The sequence below is a fragment of the Fusarium proliferatum genome (assembly GCF_900067095.1).
Source record: "Fusarium proliferatum ET1 genome assembly, contig: FPRO_scaffold011, whole genome shotgun sequence".
Classification (NCBI taxonomy): Eukaryota; Fungi; Ascomycota; class Sordariomycetes; order Hypocreales; family Nectriaceae; genus Fusarium; species Fusarium proliferatum.
This window is the reverse complement of record NW_022194800.1, coordinates 430,976-450,883: the sequence shown is the minus strand read 5'-3', so window position 1 is coordinate 450,883 and position 19,908 is coordinate 430,976. Positions and strand designations below refer to the sequence as shown.

General features: G+C 47.3%; 8 protein-coding genes across 8 annotated transcripts; 4 read left to right on the top strand and 4 right to left on the bottom strand.

The window, feature by feature from the left end:
* Positions 1 to 721: 721 nt before the first annotated feature.
* Positions 722 to 2,403, top strand: FPRO_08336 (uncharacterized protein; the record flags this gene model as incomplete). The annotated part of the gene is made up of 6 exons (XM_031221993.1): positions 722 to 1,037; positions 1,087 to 1,200; positions 1,249 to 1,378; positions 1,432 to 1,837; positions 1,886 to 2,293; positions 2,350 to 2,403. 6 exons carry the CDS (start codon positions 722 to 724, stop codon positions 2,401 to 2,403), a joined length of 1,428 nt encoding a protein of 475 aa, XP_031087496.1.
* A 152-nt stretch (positions 2,404 to 2,555) lies between these two features.
* Positions 2,556 to 3,253, bottom strand: FPRO_08335 (uncharacterized protein; the record flags this gene model as incomplete). The annotated part of the gene is made up of 2 exons (XM_031221991.1): positions 2,556 to 3,090; positions 3,144 to 3,253. The coding sequence occupies 2 exons, from the start codon at positions 3,251 to 3,253 to the stop codon at positions 2,556 to 2,558; spliced, it is 645 nt and encodes a 214-aa protein (XP_031087495.1).
* Positions 3,254 to 4,626: 1,373 nt separating this feature from the next.
* On the top strand, positions 4,627 to 6,955 carry FPRO_08334 (uncharacterized protein; the record flags this gene model as incomplete). The annotated part of the gene is made up of 6 exons (XM_031221990.1): positions 4,627 to 4,944; positions 4,992 to 5,549; positions 5,599 to 5,701; positions 5,748 to 6,151; positions 6,228 to 6,807; positions 6,861 to 6,955. The coding sequence occupies 6 exons, from the start codon at positions 4,627 to 4,629 to the stop codon at positions 6,953 to 6,955; spliced, it is 2,058 nt and encodes a 685-aa protein (XP_031087494.1).
* Positions 6,956 to 8,376: 1,421 nt separating this feature from the next.
* FPRO_08333 (uncharacterized protein) lies at positions 8,377 to 10,007 on the top strand (the record flags this gene model as incomplete). The annotated part of the gene is made up of 7 exons (XM_031221989.1): positions 8,377 to 8,494; positions 8,568 to 8,681; positions 8,738 to 8,870; positions 8,930 to 9,347; positions 9,412 to 9,613; positions 9,665 to 9,888; positions 9,942 to 10,007. The coding sequence occupies 7 exons, from the start codon at positions 8,377 to 8,379 to the stop codon at positions 10,005 to 10,007; spliced, it is 1,275 nt and encodes a 424-aa protein (XP_031087493.1).
* A 1,290-nt stretch (positions 10,008 to 11,297) lies between these two features.
* FPRO_08332 (putative cytochrome P450 monooxygenase (lovA)) lies at positions 11,298 to 13,055 on the top strand (the record flags this gene model as incomplete). The annotated part of the gene is made up of 5 exons (XM_031221988.1): positions 11,298 to 11,636; positions 11,691 to 11,781; positions 11,834 to 11,902; positions 11,965 to 12,558; positions 12,616 to 13,055. The coding sequence occupies 5 exons, from the start codon at positions 11,298 to 11,300 to the stop codon at positions 13,053 to 13,055; spliced, it is 1,533 nt and encodes a 510-aa protein (XP_031087492.1).
* Positions 13,056 to 13,080: 25 nt separating this feature from the next.
* On the bottom strand, positions 13,081 to 14,433 carry FPRO_08331 (uncharacterized protein; the record flags this gene model as incomplete). The annotated part of the gene is made up of 6 exons (XM_031221987.1): positions 13,081 to 13,340; positions 13,393 to 13,517; positions 13,574 to 13,959; positions 14,015 to 14,034; positions 14,082 to 14,104; positions 14,168 to 14,433. 6 exons carry the CDS (start codon positions 14,431 to 14,433, stop codon positions 13,081 to 13,083), a joined length of 1,080 nt encoding a protein of 359 aa, XP_031087491.1.
* A 2,183-nt stretch (positions 14,434 to 16,616) lies between these two features.
* Positions 16,617 to 17,158, bottom strand: FPRO_08330 (uncharacterized protein; the record flags this gene model as incomplete). The annotated part of the gene is made up of 3 exons (XM_031221986.1): positions 16,617 to 16,734; positions 16,784 to 16,991; positions 17,041 to 17,158. The coding sequence occupies 3 exons, from the start codon at positions 17,156 to 17,158 to the stop codon at positions 16,617 to 16,619; spliced, it is 444 nt and encodes a 147-aa protein (XP_031087490.1).
* Positions 17,159 to 17,890: 732 nt separating this feature from the next.
* Positions 17,891 to 18,781, bottom strand: FPRO_08329 (related to ribonucleases; the record flags this gene model as incomplete). The annotated part of the gene is made up of 2 exons (XM_031221985.1): positions 17,891 to 18,525; positions 18,580 to 18,781. The coding sequence occupies 2 exons, from the start codon at positions 18,779 to 18,781 to the stop codon at positions 17,891 to 17,893; spliced, it is 837 nt and encodes a 278-aa protein (XP_031087489.1).
* Between the last annotated feature and the right edge of the window lie 1,127 nt (positions 18,782 to 19,908).

The following is a 19,908-nucleotide window of genomic DNA, read 5'->3' as shown; positions in this document are numbered from 1 at the left end:
GTTTCGGCGTGTGAACTTGCTTGTCAGTACAGATTGAAGATTGCGGACTAAGTTTTCTCTGCTGATTTAAGCTCTCAGCCACAAGTCTCAACAGCAAATAACACATCCTCTTGCTATTGTGTTAGTACCTACTCTTGGTGCTCGGTTTGCCATCATGGCTGTAGCAGTTATGCAGGTTGGGAATAAAACCCTTCACTTTAAATTAGAGAGCTAGAATAAGCTAGTCTTAGGTTCTCTAGAGATACTCTAAACCTACCTAGTTCAGGTGACAAAATGTTTAAAACAAGCATCTGTTGACACGTCCTACAAAGTTTGATACAGTCCTGTCATTTCCGATAGCAGGGAACTACCTCTTTTTGGCCACCAAAAGTAGACGGGATATTGAAGACCTTTTTCTGTCCTGCAGCAACGGAGGCACTGCGTACGTCATAGGGCATCCAGCCAATTATAGAGCCTAATGTGCAATCCTACCTTTTGCTTACAACCTGGATGACAACGGATCGTCTGCTACAGCCTGAATGAATATGCACATGCACATGTTTCAGATTACTACTCCGGTGCGATTCGCCAGCTTCCTATAGTACTCCTTATCATGCAGGTCAGATGTTTTAAAGGGCGACCCGCCCTGACAGCCCTACAACAAAGTTGTCGCCATCACCTTCACCGCAACCATCGAGGATTTAATGCCAAACACGCCAGGACAAGGTTTCATCATCACAAAATGCCTATAAACCTTAGATATGATCACCGAAAGCACACGCTACCGATCTCGACGATAGAGTACGCCAGAGGCTTTCGACAGTATCCCATAAACTTTTGGCTCTGTACACTTCTTTTGTTTCTCGTGGAGCTCGGTTGTGCGATCCTTGCAGCCCCTTCGCCAATGCTTCTAGAGACAGCCGTCTGTCGGCACCATTTTGAGAAGGACAAACAACTTCTTAATGGAGAGCCAACAGATGAGTTTTGCAGGAGCAACGAGGTACAAGTGCATTTCGCATTCGTGATAACGGTGCTGTCAACACTGTCGACATTGGCTGGTATGCAAAATCACAATAGCCCCCTTGAACAGAGACTAACAGTGCAAAGCGACGATTATGCAAGTCCCCATGGGCCTCCTTGGGGACAAAGGCGGCCTTCGGCTTGCTTTTATGCTGAACACCACCAGCACCATCTTCTACTGGGGATGCATAGCAATAGTAGGTATGGCGTCCCTTCACGCACTTCAAGTAGGTCTACTCATCTTGATAGGATCGCAACAAAACCTCCCCCTCTGGGGCTTCTATCTCTCACCAGTATTCGTTCTCTTAGGAGGAGGACCATGGGTGACCGGCACACTTGTTTTCGCTGCCGTTAGCGACAGTGTCAAGCCAGAACAAAGGTTCACCACAATTACTATCATTCCCAACCCCATAACTGACATGACCGTCGTAGAACAGCGGCGTTCTCGATCATGGAGGCGATATCAGGGATCGCGGACCTCCTCGGGCCAATTATTGGCACAATGACGATGATCATTCACCTAGAGATTCCGTTTGCTCTCGCACTCGTGGTCTTCTCTTTGATGTTCTTTCCAGCGAGCCATCTTCGTGAGAACACGGCGAGCGATATGGAGGGTGTTGAGTCATCACAAGATGAGACCGAGTCACTGATAGGTGTTGACGGCGCTTCGGACCGTGAAGAGACTGATTTAGAGCACACTGCTAGAGACCTGCTCCCTCCACGAGCCGTCATATTCAGTATATGTTTTATCTGCTTCTTTTTCTTCCAGGTAGCAAAGGACTCCACGAACTATTTGATCCCTTGGGTGTCTATACGTTTTGGAGAGACCATGGCCCGGGTATGCTCGCTCACTCAACAACGATGCTTTTAATTGACTTTGTCACAGGCCGGGCTTCTATTCTCACTACGCGCAATCATGTCCTCTCTTCTATACTTTGTTATCTTGCCGCTCGCAACTTCTTGGATAGACCAGACTTGGTCAAGTGCAAACAGAGATCTTGTACTTTCTGCCTCTGGCGCTTTTTGTTGTACATTGGGCACTCTCATTGTCGCAGCCGCACCGAACCTTGCGACAGTTGCTTTTGGATTTGCACTATCGGTTCTGGGATCAAGCATGACCGTCACGTTGCGATCTTTCCTTGCTTCTAATGTGCAGAATGCTTTTTCAGGGCGGTTATTCGCGGGTATCTCTATGACAGGGACGATTGGTAGCCTCGTTGGCATGCCCATCATGGGAGCTGCCTATTCTTTGGGCATCAACTACAACATTGGGCTTCCTTTCTTGGTTTCAGCGGTAAGTTACACAGTGTCAGCATCTAAGCCCATCGTGGCGAGCTAACATGGCATCAGCTATCATACTCCCTCGTACTTGGACTCCTTGTATGGCTTGCATCGAGAATCTGATATAGTGAAGGGGAAAGCGGATGTATAGCGCGAAGGGTTACAAGTGTCAAAACACTTCTATATGAAAATCAAATACTTATTCACTGAATTAAGGATCATACCTAATTCACAAATATGTTCTGACTACCTGACTCATACTTCCCATAGCACGGTTATACATGCTTTGGGCAGACCCAACAAGCCCGCGCAAGCTTGATTGTGGAATCATTCAGACCACTCTTGCAATCAAACGACCAGACTGACGGACTATGAGTCGGGGTGAGGTCAACGCTTAGGTCCTCAGGCCTAGAGGCAGGTACAGTGAAGTTGACACGACCTCGATTCTTCTCGATACGGCCGACGATTTCATCTTCACCAATGATACAGATACCCAAGACATCCAAGAGATTTGTCTCATCCAAAAAGGCACGAAGTCTTTCCACAAACCCAGAGGGCAAGGGGACGTCCTTGTACTCCTCTTGGCCAGGATGATTGAAGCCAAACTCGTATGGCTCCAGCATATCATCCCAGAAGCGCCAGGATCGTGGAACTAGGTAGCCTCCAGCCATTCTACCATCTGGAGGAACAGGCCACGGGGTTGAAACATGGCCGAATTCCACAACACGTTCACCTTCTTCAATGGAGAAGTGTTTGTGAAGAAGGGCGAGGCCAACTGTGTCAGTAACCTCGAACTGTTGAAAGATATCTCTGTATTGATCATGAGAAGGAAGGTCTGTCAAACGCAAACTGGAGGGCCTCACCTCAGTTCTGCCAGGTCAGCTCTGTCTCCAAGCTTGGCCAAACGTTCACTGAGAAGTTTGTTGGACTCGCCCAGTGTAGACAAGCTGTTGAATACGTCAATATGCCACATGTTGATAAGCTATTGTGCAAATAGAAAACGTTGGAACTATTGGGAACCCTGAGGTTGGCAGTTGATTCGGTTTAGCTAATGTCGAGACTTTCCGATGGCGTTAGAACGAGGGCCTCGATACATCATATTTTATGGCCTCATCCTATGAGGCTCTCAGCCTGAACTTCATTGCATCCATTCTCCCACGTAGATCTGAACTTGCCCATCCAACTCATTGAATGACCCCACCATTTATCAATAATTTGCAGGTTATATGTTGTAACTCGACCACTCATATCCATCAGTTATATCCGATGCCTTACTTGAGGCCTACCCTACCCAAGACTTCTATGACATCAAGCTCCATGCGGAGCCTCAAGTTAAAGAATGTATTATATCCGAGACCGGGAAAGTGGCCAGAGATGGATGTGACTTGACCGCTTTACCTCGGGTCATGGGGCTCTGAGATCAATTTGTGCATGGTGCATGTATCTTATCCTCGGGGGTACGAAAGCTTCCGATATTGAATCAAAGAACCAGAATAAACTGGCCTAAAGGCCCGAAAATATACACTAAAATTGTCTAAGTATTTTTCTTCACTTAGGATGAGGTACTCGGGCTAGCGGATACATGTACAAATATACTGATGGAGTGATGGGCATGCCATTTATCCTGATTCCAGGCTGATCCATGCAGCGTTCCCCTGCACACCGACTTCAAAAAATGTGCCCGCGTCAGCGTTTGCTGAGTGGCTTTGCACAGCCTCGTTTCGGAGCGGACAGGATATGCACGCCGGCATCATTATTGTTTGGAGTCTAGATGTCTGTCATTTTCTACATGATTTAGTCCCGTTGCTTGGACGTTTTAGCATTGATGAGCTCAAACCTTAGACAAAACAGATATAAGACAGGAGCCTCCTGTTTTCCAGGCCTTCTCTGGTCCCCAAAAGCGGTCTGACACTTTAGAAAGGTGATATGATTCATCCTTGGTTGTGTAACACACCAAGATAACATATTGCTTATTCTAGCTTCTTGCAGCTGCCTAACGTGTTCAATGTGCAAAAGCCATATCTCATGCAATAAGCCGTCTTGAGACATACATGTCGTCAATCTCAACCAAACGGAGGATGCACTCCGTTTCGATTATGTTCTGCAAGTGAGCAGCCTCCGTAGGTCGTCCAACCTGACACCGTCACGCCTCCATTCTCTCTCGGGGGTCAATCAATTGAGGAGCATCACATGGAAAAAAGAAATGTTACAAGAAACCACTGGGGAGTCTACGACTGCCGTGAGTGCTACCAACCATCAGACATGTGTGAAGCATTTACAGGCAGTTTCTTAGACTTGGTCTAACCGTCACACAACTTTTCCATTCACACTTGCCATCGATTAGCCATGTCACATCACTATTCACCTAACTCTAGTATAATCTCCGGTCCCGGTGGGGATACTCGCACTGCGAGTGACGTATGCGATGGAACTGAACAATTCAGCCACGCGAATGGCGATTTCCGCCGAGACCATGTCCGCTTCGCCGCTGAATTGGGTAGTGCCGTTGAAGAAGCTGTTGCATCGATTGTAACAAGACATGGAGGCGCTGGTATTGACAAGAGCCTAGCCTGGGAAGCCATCCAGAGTCTCGCAAGGTCCAAGCTTGACGGACTTACAGGCAGCTTGATCACGCAGGGGAGCCAGAACTTTTACACTTCCAATGTAGGTATCACTTAGACTTAGTTGATATAGAACTAATAGTTTGCCAGAATTCTGTTTCTGCCGCTGAACCTTCGCTCTTCTTTTCTGACAATGCCGGCTCTATGAACCACGATGTCCCTTTGATGACCGACTTAGATGCGTTCTTCCAGAACGAACAGCCTTCTGGTTTTGAAAGTGGTCAGGCTCTGCAAGTTCCAGACTTAGGAAATGCCATTTATGATGATGGTCCCTTTTCACTATGGCAGGCGCCCATTCCAAGTCCCTCCTCTGCAACGATTACTCTTCCTACTAACAGTCCATCCTTCCAAGAGCCGTGGTCCGATGAAAATTCCGTTGAATCTTCTGTGACGGATAGCACACGCACTATCACAGCTAGTACTGCCTCTAGACACCATGGGCAGGCGGGACAAAGACTCGGGATTCCTCCAGCACGGCATGACGGTTCTCGGCCCCGGGCAAGCTCCAGACCTTCGTCTAAGCGTTCCATGAGCCAGGCTGGTCGCTTGATGCAAAGCCATGTGATAGAACTACCTAGTAAGCGATCTAGGCTTGGGAGGCCGAGCGTGCGGCCCAGTTGCGCTCGTTGCAAGATTCAGAAAAAGAAAGTGAGTCAGAAATCTTTGAAATAAAGGACAGAGCTCACAAGTGTCAAAGTGCTCTGGGGGTGCCAAGGCTTGCGAGTCTTGTGATATGTCGACCGTGTATCGGGAGCTCTGTGTTCCCGCAGACTTCAAAGGGTCGCGAACTCTACTTCATAGTCAGTCATCAAGTTAACAAGAAGGCTTAGTGCTAAGGTATTGTAGGCTTGTACCAAACACGGATTCAATCTTTACTTGATAATATCGATAAATGGCTCCCGGTAGAAAGCTATAAGACAGTAACCATTGAAATATCAAACGGGTTTCCACCAACCATGCAAGTGAGGTTAAAGCCATACGTCCCTTTCAGCCACGGGGCTCTCACTCACGTTCTATTCCGCGGGACTGAAGCTGGCATGATTACTCCGCGGGCTGAAAGCACAGCATTTTCTCTCGAGGATGGTACTCTAAGACCGGAGAAGATCGATGCTTATTGCGATAGTCTCGCATTCGATCTAGCACTGGATGAGGGGAGACAGGCAATGGACAGGAATAGACTGGCAAGTCATATCCTTATGTTTGCTACAACACAATGTGCAGAGCTTCAAGAAGTGCCGAGTATAGAAGGGGTATGTAACTGGATCATTTGTCATCTTGTCTTGAATGCCTCTCCAGGTGAATAACTTCAGCTGACCTGGCATACAGATCGGCTTGGTACGGCTTGCGCTAAGGTTCTGGGCCATGCAGGCTGTATTTTTCAAGTATCCTTGGACCATAGTGACAGGTGCTTCAGAGATCGGCATGTACTCACTAGATATTCCAGGATGCTGGTTTGGGAAGACACTACTCCCACGACTTGTCAACCAACAACTTGACAAGGCCTTCGAGATTCGTATGGATGAACTTGAACGAGAGATTCTTGAGCAACTCCAAGATATGATCCTTCGCGGCGAGCGAAGCACGTACTGGTGCGCCATATTCTTAACAACTTTCATACTCTTACACAGTCTCGAGAAAGACTCATGGAACATGCACGCCTGGGAGTATGAGAAGAACCGCGAAGGGGGAACTCGTTGGCCTTTGAGAAGGGACCCGTGTGATTACTACGGCCAGAACAAACATATTGCAGATACGTTGACAACATACTTCCGTATTGTGACGAATGGGCATGCGCCGTTTGCCATGGACTGGGCAAAATCTTCAAATCAAGGACTACTGGGCAAGAGTTTACATGCTCAATCACTGATTGAGGGCATACAGAAAGACCTGCAGGATCCCCAGTCCAGTGAGTTAACTATCGTCCCAGAAGTCAAATGTCAGATACTAATCAGATAGTAGTCTACACAAGGGAATTGTATGCCCCAAACGAGTTCCGAAGGGATGATGTTGAGAGCTTGAACTACCACTACACCAAGAGATTAATTTTGGGTTAGACCATATCCTATTTTTAGTTTGTGAATATCTCCACTATCAAACTATATATGAACATTTATTGCCATTGCTGAAAAGTCTATTGCTGCGCTTTGTTTTTTCCTACACCCGCCAACCTTTGCCACTCTCTATGATACGTTGTCATCAAACAAAACGTCCTGCGCCCCTGCGCATAAGTTCCCTGTAAAGCTGCGACACTATCGGGTGGATCTGCAGGTAACCGATCTTAGCTCAGGGGCAAGGCAGAATTTGCTGTTCGCACTTACATATTTATACCGTATAACGTATATTCATCTGGGTATCTTTTTGCCATAAACTCAAGCCCAACGCAATAGCTTTGCCAACAATCTCTGCCGTGTCCTTTCATTTCTCGCATAAGGTGGCCTCAACACCTCAGCTGACAGTTGGTGGGTGGTGAGACAAAGCCTGTCACAGCTTCACCTTTGGCATGCTGTCATTTGCGTTTGCACGTCTGCTGTAAGGGTATGGATCATCGAGATGTCGGAGCCACGTCGAGATTGGAGTATCGTGCTCCGAGAGTAACGTCAAGCTGTGTAACGCGACGCGTGTGATATTCTCCTTTGAGCTCTTTGGATCAGGCTGCTGTAATGGTCAGCACGACTGGCTACACAAGCGGGTGCGTGCCGCTGACCTTTTTATTGACACATCCCGTTGTCTCATCCATTTTGTGATAAATCAGGGAACAGTGCGGTATTCTGACTGGTTGGGTACGTACAGTTGCGTTGGTGAATCAGAAATGATTTACATTCTTTCTTTTTTTACAAATTACAGCAGCAAGGGAGGGCTTCTCGACTCTCATTATATCACCATCCATACTCATCCTCTTCGCCCTGCTTGAGTTGTGTTTTCTTAGTGTCGGAAATTATTAAAGGAATATGAGTATTCTTGTCTTTTCCGACCATCTTTCCGCTTTCTTCGAAGCTGCGTGATTGAGGCCATCAGCTACGGAACTTTGTGACAGGATTATTGGGCATATTCGACTAGCGTAGCCTGATTTGATCTCCCCTTCTTTGATTCGCTTGCTGTGTTGCAGGATGCAGCCAATTTTCCATGCGGGCGTAAATACATAATTGTACATACGTACATACGTGGTAGAACAAGGCAGGTCGGTAGGACTCAATGGTGTGGCAACCATTGCAGCCGATGTCTTTGTCTTATTTGGCGAATTGGGAACCATTGGAAAGCAAGGATTGTCTCATATTTCCGATCGTTTGTCCAATAAGCTTCCCCCTTCATGATCTCCCTTCCCCCCTTTGATCCGATCCAATGCCAGCGTCTTAACGCTCTCGCCCGGTGAACATACAAGAATGCCTCGCGATCAGTCAATTCTACGTCTCGCTAGCTTTCTGCTGCAAAAATGATGTGGTCTGACGCCTGCTTGGCATTGGTCTTCTTGGGTCTCATGACCTTGGGCGACTCCATCACTGACAGTCTTCTCCCCGCTCTCGCCGATGACACTCACACCCAGTCAGGTCGTTGGAATCTAGGCACTGCGGCTCTTGTACTCAAAGGCGTATCCGGTAAGTTGGCGCTTCATGCTTAGCGAGCGATATTTCCAGCTAAATGTGGCTTGATTACTGACATAAAGCACAGATATTATAGGCCAATTTATGATTGGCTATTTTCTCAACACCAGGTCTAAGCATCATGCCATGAATCTTAACGCCACTAGTATTCTTGTCGCCAGTCTCGTCACATTGTTGAGCTGTATGCGGTTACCAAGCAGGCAATTCCCACCAACTCAAAACTAATAATAGTAATAGTATGTTACGAGCAGCAATGGCCTATCTTGGTTGCCATCGTAAGCCCTCTAGTAAGATGTATCGGAGGAGGATCTCATGCCTCGGCATTTCTCATACTCGCCATACTCCATGATCAGGCCCCCCCTCATTACCGGTCTGCTCCCTCATCCCTCACATCCCTATGGTCATTATTTTATACTGACTGTTTCTCAGGTTCGCAAGTTACTACTGCACAGGAGCTGTTTCAGTCGTGGCCCAATCTTTCGGTCCATTCTTTGCCTCTATCCTCGCTGATTACACTCACTTCTTGCCCGGGATACTATCCGGAAGCTGTTGTCTCATAGGCTTTGGAATTGTTGATTCACTGAAGTCCACGGCTTGTGAGAGCAATAATTCTAGTCATGATGAGTCCACTTCCTTGCTGCCTAACCACCAAACCGACGCTGAGCTTAAGAGACTCAGTATATCGGTTACAGAGTACCTTTCTAGATGCTTTGGCAAGAAGTCTCTCCTCAGAACTTCGAGTCTCATATTTCTGCCACAAGTGTTTTTCCTCATGGCTATTTGCAAATCAACTCGGCCACTTTTCAAAACCTACATTCAGCACAGAGACGATGTTAGTCCTTCAGAGGTATGTATACGAAGTGCTATATCTATTTCAAGCTGGAGATTGCTTACCTCGATTGTATATGTAGGCTGAGGGTTTGTGGCTTCTCCGTAGTGTTATGAGCGTTGTCATCTTTGGCATCATCCTACCGGGCATCATTCTGCACACTGCACCGAGGGTCTCATATCCTAACAGTATCAACCTTCACGCCGCCAGAATCAGCGTTTTATTTATCTCGATTGGTGCCTTCATGATAGGTCTATCAGGTTCTCTACGTTCCATCACTGCAGGTATGTCGTATCCAAAAGCTGAAGATGTCACTTTCTGAGACCAATTCCAAGCCCTTGTGATAAATACTCTCGGCGTTGCAACTGACATAAGCCTGCTTGCCTTTGGGTCGTGTGGCTTCAGCAGCTCTGCTGCAGGAACTGTCATGATGACCTTGGCATCTATTGAGAGTGCTGGAACGCTGCTCGGGATCGGTATTTTATACCCGATCTATCAATGGAGTATCAAAGAAGACCTACCGTTTCTCGTAGGAGGCGTTCCTTACTACATATGTGGGGTGAGTAGTTACAGTTCAAGTCTATGCAACCTACCTGCTGAATCCAAATACAGTCTCTTTACGCGGTCACTGCCGTAGTTGTGTGGTCTTCAAGGAGAAGCCAAGCTAATGAGTCATGAGCTATGGTATGTCGGACCAGCCTTGCAAGAACTGTGCTAATAGATGTTCTCCCCATCGCAGGGGATCCGAGAATCCCATGAGGACAAGGTCTTGAGGCTCATCATGAGAAAGATGTTGATCGACAAGCTTTGCCAATCACGTGGCGAGTTCTTGGTGACGGATTGTTCAGAAAGCCCTAACTCGGGGTAGAAATAATCAAACGGTTGATTTAGGAACCTGGAGGCTAATGATAAACAGGATGGTGTGATGGGGTACCGACTCGGCAGGGTTCACAGGACTGCAGAACGGGGTATTTGAGAGCTCGTTTCCTTTTTCATGTAAAGCCACAGAAGCCGGTGTCTATTCTCCTCATCCAATATGAAGTCACCGGCTATAAGTAGTATCAGAGGGTAGATTAGCCGTTCGTAAAACTCAACTGGCCGAATCGTTTTGCTGCTAACTACTGTGGACCTAACCTGTGATAATCTTGAGTCAACTGCCGGTCTTGGCGTAGTTCGGCTCTTCTCCCATTATCTCAATATTTCTCGCTTAGCTATATCGTAAGCTTCATGCCATTCAATGGGGTAGACCTTGGCAACACGAAGCGTCAGGAGACTGGCATCAACACCTCGGACTTCTTCAGTCTCAGAACCCGAACAGTTATCCATAGAATGATAGAACTGCGTTCGTGAATGGCTCGGGTTGTACATGAAGTCCGCAGAACCTGCAGATATAGAGGTTCAGTTGTAGACTGTAACCCAACTTGAGACAACTCTTATGCAGCCAACCAAGACAGGAGAATTTGCAAAGCAATGCGCCATGAGTCATCGTGTCTCATCAACATCGATTATTCGTAAACTGCTCGTAGACTGGCCGATCGTCGTCATGCGAATACGACGGGTCCACAACGGCCATGCCCGTGCACATAACCTGTCCTGATCAAGATGCTCGCCTCTCCACTGCACTGCATGCACGCGTGTCGATACCGTTACATCACCCACTGAAGCGAGTCATTCAACCGGAGCGAGTCTATTTCACAGAGCAATTTCGCCAAGTCTTTTACGAAATATCCACTTGAGATGCGTCCGTAGCTGAGAACATGCTCGGGGTCGGGCCCATGAAGGTCCCCGTCATATGAGCTTCGGGCTTTTGGGCGACACTAGCTGCAGATCATCTACGCCACTACAGATTCAGTTCTGTCGATCGTATATCGGATCTTGAAGTATAAATTCTATACATCATGAGAGAAATATCTGTTCATCAAGCCCAGGAAAGGACAGGATAGTCCAAGAGTTCAGCAATCCTCTCTAATGCCGTCCTATCTTGATCTCCTTCTGGGCAATCCCCAGTACGCCATCTTTTGCGGCGTCACCTTGTTCACTCTCTTCATCATACGATACTCTTTACTCGGCCATGTTACAAAGTTTCCGGTCTTGAATCCGAAAAAGTCCCTCGAGCTTACCAGCAACCGTGTAACTCAGGACTTCATTGTCGACAGCAAGAATATTCTCACGAATGGCAGAGCTTTATATAAAGACCAGCCGTACAGGGCCTACACGGACTGGGGGAAAGTGGTCGTGATTCCACCCAAGTTTCTTGATGCGCTGAAGAGCCATAAGCAGCTAGACTTTTCGATACCAGCTCAAGATGTACGTTTCACGTCTCAAAGTGGCTCGATAATCGCAGTTGCTGATTATCAGAAGGACTCTCACGCATATGTACCCGGATTTGATCCTTTTGTTTCTGACCCAAACATTTCGAAAGTTGTGACCAAGTATTTGACCAAATCTTTAAGTTGGTTTCCTGTTCATCCTTGGCCTATGAAATACTGACTCTTTTGGCTCAGCCAAGCTCACGGCACCACTCTCCGACGAGGCATCTCTGGCCTTTCGTCAAGTTCTTACAGACTCCACTGGTAAGTAGCCTCCGCAAATACTTTCAGGGTCGAGTATAGATTAATCTTGCCGCGCGTTGTAGAATGGCATGAAATGCACCCTCAAAATGATATTGTCCGTATCGTATCGCGTATGTCATCACGAGTTTTCATGGGGGAATCCCTCTGCCGCGACGACGAATGGGTCAGAGCCAGTGGTGACTATACCGTTCAGTCCTTCAAGACGGGTGACATTCTGCGAACGTATCCTCGATGGTCACGACCCTTTGTGCATTGGTTCGTCCCATCATGCTGGACGCTGCGCAAGAGACTGGACGAAGCAATCCAATGTCTGGAACCTCATCTTGAGCGTCGCAGTATTGTCTCAGCAGAGGCCAAAGCACAGGGAAAGCCCTCGCCTTTCGATGATTCGATTGAATGGTACAAGAAAGAAGGCTCTACACGTGACCCAGCACTCCTACAAATCTCATTATCACTCGTGGCTATCCACACAACTTCCGATTTGCTTATGGAAACGCTTTTCAACATTGCCCAGCATCCTGATTTATTCCAGCCTCTTCGCGAAGAGATCACGAATGTGTTGACTACAGAGGGACTCAAGAAGACAGCTCTATATAACCTGAAGCTCATGGATAGTGTCATCAAAGAGTCTCAGAGATTACGACCAGTCATACTCGGTAAGTAGATCACCAAACATTCTTCAATCTACATCTTGTGCCTAACCACTTTTCAAGGCTCCTTCCGAAGGCAGGCTATGGCAGACATCACTCTTCCAAATGGCGATGTGATCAAGAAAGGAGAAAAGATTGTCTGTGATACGACTCACATGTGGAACGGCGATTACTATGAAGAAGCTGCAAAATTTGACGGCTATCGTTTCCTGCGAATGCGGGAGGCATCTGAGCAGGACAAGCACCCTCATCTTGTTAGCACTAGCTTCGACCACCTGGGCTTTGGTCATGGCAATCATGCGTGCCCTGGGCGGTTCTTTGCGGCGAATGAGATCAAGATCGCGTTGTGTCATATGCTTTTGAAGTATGATTGGAAGCTGGCAGATGGCGTAGTTCCTAAGCCGACAGGTTTTGGAATGGCGTATTTGCCTGATCTCCAGGCCAAGCTGCTTATTAGACGAAGGAATGAGGAGTTGGATATTGACTCTATCGAGACTTATTAGGCTGAGAGTTGCAAATTCAAAGCTGTTACTCATTAGGATAGTTGGACAACGATGAAGGCAAAAGGTTTACTTTATCCTCATTGAGTTCTCTTTGCAAAAATATGAGTATTTTATAGAATTTATGTTTGATGTATTCGTATACTTTGGCTAGTTGGATATCGTTATCAACACGGTTCTGGATAGTCGTCTCTGTCATATTCTCCAGTCCGCCGCGAATAAGAACGGAACATGCGTCTAGGCTTCGAAACACTTCCTCTGTCGCCCCGTTCTTCCAGTCTCGTTTGGCTGTCTAAACCTTGAATATCTTCTAGATGATATGTCCCGTTGCTAAGCCTACTCGAGAATGTGCCGTCGGCTATGATGCCGCAATGCTTGTCGCGGGCGATCTTACCTATGAGATCCGCCATTGACATCTCGATGTGTAATTTTACAGTGTATGCTAGTGGATGAAACTGCATGTATCTGTGAACAGTTAGCATGCTCAAAAGTAAGTCGGGGACTTAGGGTCAAGGGCATACACAAAGGTATTTCGTAAACTCATCATGGCAATAATAAGTACATCCATGCTCAAGGAAAATCCAATGATAAACATATTAAAATGCGTCAACCTCTTGTACTTCGTAAGGCCGTGAATAATAAGATTTTTGCGAACGATGTGGATGAAGTAGAAATTCAGACAGCCGTCGACAATGAGATAGATGACTTTTTCGCATCGGTCCCACCATTCGTTGATGTGGATATATCGTTCTGATACTTGCAACCGCGCCGGAATCCATATGCAGTAGACGGAAATATTAACGGCCGTTATAAGTGTGCCGATGAGGACTTTGAGGCGGTAGGCTTTCTTTTTGTTGGTGAGGAGGATGCCACAGCGGTTGACGATGATTTGGAGAAGGAATTGGACCTATCGGGAGAGGGTTAATTTTGGCGGTTCGCGCGCATATCTTTGAAATTCGTACCTGTAGAGCCCATGTCGTAACTGAGAAGCGGTCAGTAATATTCATATCGAAGAGACTGGTAACTTACGAATTGTGAAATAAAATGCAAAGCTGTAGTTGGTGTCAGTGAACATTCTCATCAACATTCTCATCGCGCAATATGCGCCAACTCACCTTGGGGGTATAACGTCCAGTAAATGCAAGATACAAATAACCATAAAAATCGTGCAGACCGTCAACTCCCCCCAGACCATGATGATGTACGCATTTCGAAACACCCGCCGGCCATGGCGCTGATACACCTGCCAGGTCTGCCTGATGGCCTTGAAGACAGTCAACCACCCAAAACCAAGCGTGAAGCCGAACGCCGTCGAGGCAATGACAAGGTCACCTCTCGTAACCTCCTGAGCCTTGTAGTGGGGGGAGAGGAGTGTTAACATGGCATATCAGATGGGAAATCATTTGGCCTTGATATCTCGGGTGATGTTTTCCATGGTTTGAGGAATTGGAGATGCATAAGAGGGAGAAGGAAAAATTAGCAGAAGGACATCATAGACTAGAGGTGAGAAAAGCAAAGACTTGGCCGAGGGCATATGCAGGGCGATATGTAGCGGCGGGCTAATGATTGGGAGTTGTTGAGATGCTAAGTGAAGCCTCTTCATGCACGTCGGCTCAATAATGTATCATTGACGTAACTCGATCAGCAATGTCTGAGTGCGAACAAGTACCGTCTACTGTAGCATCAGCCAATGGGGAGAACCTTAAGAGTGCCTCTTTTCGCCCCTAATCTCCAAGGTAGTTCCAACCTTTCCCCGCGCCCCGGCAGATTCCAGACCGAAAGAGGCGTCTTCACTGCCGTCAGCCGTTAAGAACCGTGCTCTCGTGTGCTGTACAGTACTGTCTGTAGTCCAAGTCGTGCTTGTGGCTTTGCTTTGCTATGCGCTGCTTTTCTTGGAACATTGGGTAACAAGATCTGCGTGCCAAGTGACGTTCTGCGCTGGCTGGTAAGTGACACCTCGATTAAAGGGTTGCGCATCAACCAATTGGTGGTCGTGAGTGGCTGCAGATCGGCGGTGATGTTGTGAGGCTGAGACTTTTGAACGAGTCAAGCAGGGAGAGTTTGAGGGAGCAGTGTCTGGAGTGTGTCCAATTGCAATGTGGTGAATTGATTCATTTCGTGGCAATCCAGCCTCTTTGACCCCTCATATTCAAGCGGTCGACATCACTCAAACTCTATCCGTTCTCTTCAAGGACATCTCTCATATCGTGGCATCTTCATTTCGCCTACGAAGCAACTGTTCTCACCGCCTTGAGCATATCGCCTATCAACATTCACATGAAAAAGAAAAGAAAAGTAACGTAATTAGGGTTATGGTGGGCGCAGGTCATCTGTCTTCCCAACGACTCGGCACTCGGTTCGTCGCCCGCTTTCCTAAGGATAATCCCTCCCCGCTAGCAACCGGATCGTCAAGCCACAGCTGCCGTTAGCACAACCAAAAGATTGGGATCTTCCATTGCGATGAGGGTACTGCTTTCAGCTTTGCCGGGCTGCAAAGTACAGTAGCTGAGTCAGGATAGAGACGAGTCGGGTGCGGCTCGTGCCGAGACCCATGACTTCAAACTGAAGTCGACTTTATCCCCAGAGGCGATCAATCGAATTATCGCTTATGCTGGTGCTGAAATCGACACTAATGGACTCGAGTATTTGGGGGCCAGGGCTGAAATGTCAGCTGGACTGCAGATGCAGGTTTTGGCGGCTGATGGCCGAACTAGTTAGGGTTGTGTTGAAGCGCCTCATGGCTTGACACCGCTCAATTTGGCTTGGGTTTGGCGAAGAGTATTTCCAGCGTGACACTTGCTAACCGAATTTAATGAGATTAAATGAGCTCTGAAGGAGTCCTGTAACATTTAGGAAGCCGTGCCAAATGCCCCAAGTTGTAGTATCAAGCCCAAACCAACATGGGCGACCCTGAAGCTGCCTAATTAGTTCCATCACTTACTTCCCCCGCAAATTCAGACTGGGTGATCAGCCTCTAACTGAAGCCGGTGCAGATGAAGCGGCACTCACGACACTAGCTAGTTCAGGAGGCTTAAGAAAGGGTCTGTGCAAAGATCGATCATTTCTCTGCCGGTTTTAGAACTGTTAAGTGCGACGATCAGGTTTCAATGAGGCTGATTTCGACGAGAAGAATGCCATGTCGAGGTAGCTGTTCGCCGATGGTGCCCAGCCTGACTCAACTACCCTAAAGCTAGTCCAAATGCTGAAACTGTCAACGTTGATAGGCCGTACAGCCAGATGCTTTGAACCATTAGAGCTTATTATGTGTATGTGAAAATGATATTCGAAGGTTTGCAATTTCTTTTCCTTCCTCGAAAGAAATACCACATTAGGGACTAGACCCCAACTCAAATGAACGATTGGCTTTCCGCGTTCTTGTCCACTGGCCATTCACTACAGCAGCGCGCACTTGGGGCCTTATATCCATGAAAGATTCTGAAAACAGGCTTATATATCATTTATTAATGGACAGTATATATACTAAGAAGTTTTTGATCTCTTTATCGGTTCAAGACGATACTTCAACCACCCTAGCGATGCGGGTCTTGCTTCGGGATTGACTGTCTATTTGCAGTTCGTTCCGCCATGAACAAAAGTACCGTCAGAGTTCTCGCAGCCACATGTTCCATCATTGGGATCCTTGATACAGGTTGTACCGACTCCAGAAGACTCTCCATTGTCGCTAGTAATCGTTAGATCTGCATCATAAAGATTTATTTTACAGCACTTACTTCCAGAAAAAGGTCCAGTAATCCGCATCAGCAGTGAGCTCATCGGAAGTGGGAGCATCGCATTCATAAGCTTCACAGGTGCCGTAAGGAGCGCCGTTGTTGGCATCATACTGGTGATCGACCTTGAAGATGGCAAAGGTCTGCTGGCCAGAGACGCGGGTGTTGTAGGCGCACTCAGCGGCCTGGATGGCGTTTGAGGTCTTCGATGCTGGCTGTAGCGTTAGTATAGGATATCAACGGGGATGAGGTTGGCGTACGAGAGCATGATGGGCTCTTGGGGTATTTGCCCTTGGTGTTGCTCTGTGCAGGCTCGAGAGTAGCAGTAACGACGCCTGCAATGGCAAGGACTGAAGCTAGTGTAGTGAGAGGATACATGATGAATGATATGAGGGGTTGAGGTCTTGGCGACAGGAGATTGATAGTCTGGCAGAGTCAAGATAAGATTCTAGCTCCAAGATATCCAAAGCCCTTATATACGACAATTTCTCTCCTTTGTTTCAAAGAAATTGAAGACGTGTTTTTGAAACATGTCATAGTGGAGATATCCATGATTCTCTCGGTGGAGCGCTCGCCCCTTGGCCAATTCTAGCAAGGATATAGTGGCTCAAGCTCAACGGCAGCTGTCGTATTTATACGCGGCTTAAAACATGCATGGATATTATCTGGGTCTGTCAGCGTTGTTTGGGTGAAACAATAAGTTTTGAGGTTGTGACTGGTGGAGATATTTGACTGAGCAGGCCGATAATCCGACGGTGATGTTTCGGAGATATTGTAAACTGGGGTATGTTTGCTGTGGATTGAGTAGCTGAGCTGGCCTTCATTGCCCACATTCCGTGATTCTGATATAGAGTGCTCCATATTTGACTTACATCTGTATACTCGATCAAGTTCAAAGCATGGCCTTTGGTTGGAACAAGTCTCGACGAAGGCAAGAAGTTGCCCGTAATGTTGAACTATGTCCTTGGAAGATCACTTCAAAAAGAACAATCAAGAACTGGCAAACGGTATTTAGCTAGCTGCTAGTTTAGAGTAGCGTATGTGTTGACATACGTAATTTATTGAAATGTTATCTAAGCTACCTAGGGTGAAGTATTCTCATGAACTAAACTAAAGGTCCTCCACGTCCGCAGCGGTATGCGGATGAAACGTCTCAAAGTTAAAGGTTGCCTTCCTGGTTTCCCCTTTTGGTTCATACAATACCAGCTCTGGACAGTCTCCCAAATCGCCGAAACCACCAGAGTCAGTAAAGACACCATCTTGCAGAGTGCCTGTCACATTGAAGTGATACCCAATCTCCCTGATTCTTTGTCCGGCACAGCGAAGTGACACGCGGGAGCCATGATGATCCTCAAGTGTATCTTGGATATCAGAAAGCCGATAAAACATGGAATATGAAGGGATAATGCCGTCGTCACGAAGCCATTCATATGTCGGCAGCCTCTTGTGGAGAGACATGGCTTTTTGGAAGTACGGGGCTGCTTCTTCGGAGACTTCATAGTGGCTGAAGCACTCCGGGCTCAAGGTGCTGAAGCATGTGCCATGCTTGGCCCATTGATCTTGCCAGAGCTCATCGTTATCGCCACCAGGTGACTCCCAGAGTTTGTTCATATCGTCGATGATATCTTCAGCGCCGGCATGGTAGAGGATCTGTGTGATGTTTGTGTATGTGCGGTTGGTGTCGCAGTGGGTAGGGAGGGAGCCGTCGTTGTGAATTGGCCAGAGTCCACCAACAGTCCAGGAGTCTGAAGAAGAAGTTAGACACAGCTGATTCGTTTATACTGGGGACAGAGACTCACCTAAAGGCCCAGTGACTGGCCGTGTATCCCAGACTTGAGTCTGAACCACCCTCGCAGGTGATGAATAGCAGCAGGTGTCTTCAGCTGCAGCATCATCATAGCATGAGCCTCGGCGGCTACTAGCGTAGACATTTGGTGTCCCAGCAAGTGCTACAACAGAAGTGGCTACTGTGATAAGAGACAAAATTTGAAACGAAGACATGCTTGCTGCTTTCTCAAGGTACTGCAGTCTTCACTTGAGTTACTTTGAAACACTTGATTTTGCAAAGATACGGCCCCTGGCTTTATAATTCTCACTGACACCCTCTCTGACCACAATACGAGCGAATTCTACCGTATACACTCCAGGTTGGAAAATCACCGGATCGTAGCCCGTAACTGAGCATCATAGAACTGTTGGTTTTGGGGCTGATACAAAGCCTCACTCGGCAAACTTAATATCCTAATCGCCAATCACAAACTGAACCGCGTCAGCTACAGTCCGAAAACGTTCAGCCTCGTCTTGGGGCTTCGTAGAGTTTGTGAAAGTCAACTGACACGATACCAAATGCGGACTATGCGGGACAAACAACGAGTGATAGTCTTGCAGATCCATACCAACTCGCCAATTCACCTTTGAATTTCTTGGTTTTTTGTTCATGCAAGGCACTGATATCGTTATTTGTTTTCATTCAAATCCTGGTTTTCTTGGTCCTGCAAGCCCGTTTGGTTTCAGTTGAAGCCACGATGATCGCAAATTCTCCTCATCATCGTGATAACACAAAGCCTGGAATGCGGACCGGTCCGTATAACTGCAGCTACAGTGGTTGAACGGGTGATGATGTATCCCTCTGGCCCAAGCTCCTCAGCTATGGGCTTACGTTAGAAGGAGTTGGAACTATTTGAACCGTCATTCCAGAGATTGTGAGAGAAAAGTTATTATCGGAAGATTAAGGATTGCCATGCTGTGGTGCTAAGAATAGGATTGTGTTTGCGTGACTGCCAAGGTCCAAAGGATTCTGGATCATTGTTGCCAGTTTCACGGCTGGCTGAGCTTCATGACTGAGACAGATATCGATCCTCAGATGGTAGTATGCGATCGGACGGGATGTCTCAGATGCGCCGGCGGACGGGACATCTACCCGGACTTAGTAGACCCATAGGATCGGAATTGAGATCTCAGAATATCCCATCTTGCGTATCACTCAACACTATCACCAATCTCTTCCAGCTCTTCAAAATCTCGCAACCTAGTCTTGGCCGAACCTAATTCGTTTCCCGGCCAGCCTAACACAAGGGCCATGAACTCTCGCCATCATAGAAACCTGACTGTCGGAATGTGATGCTTAG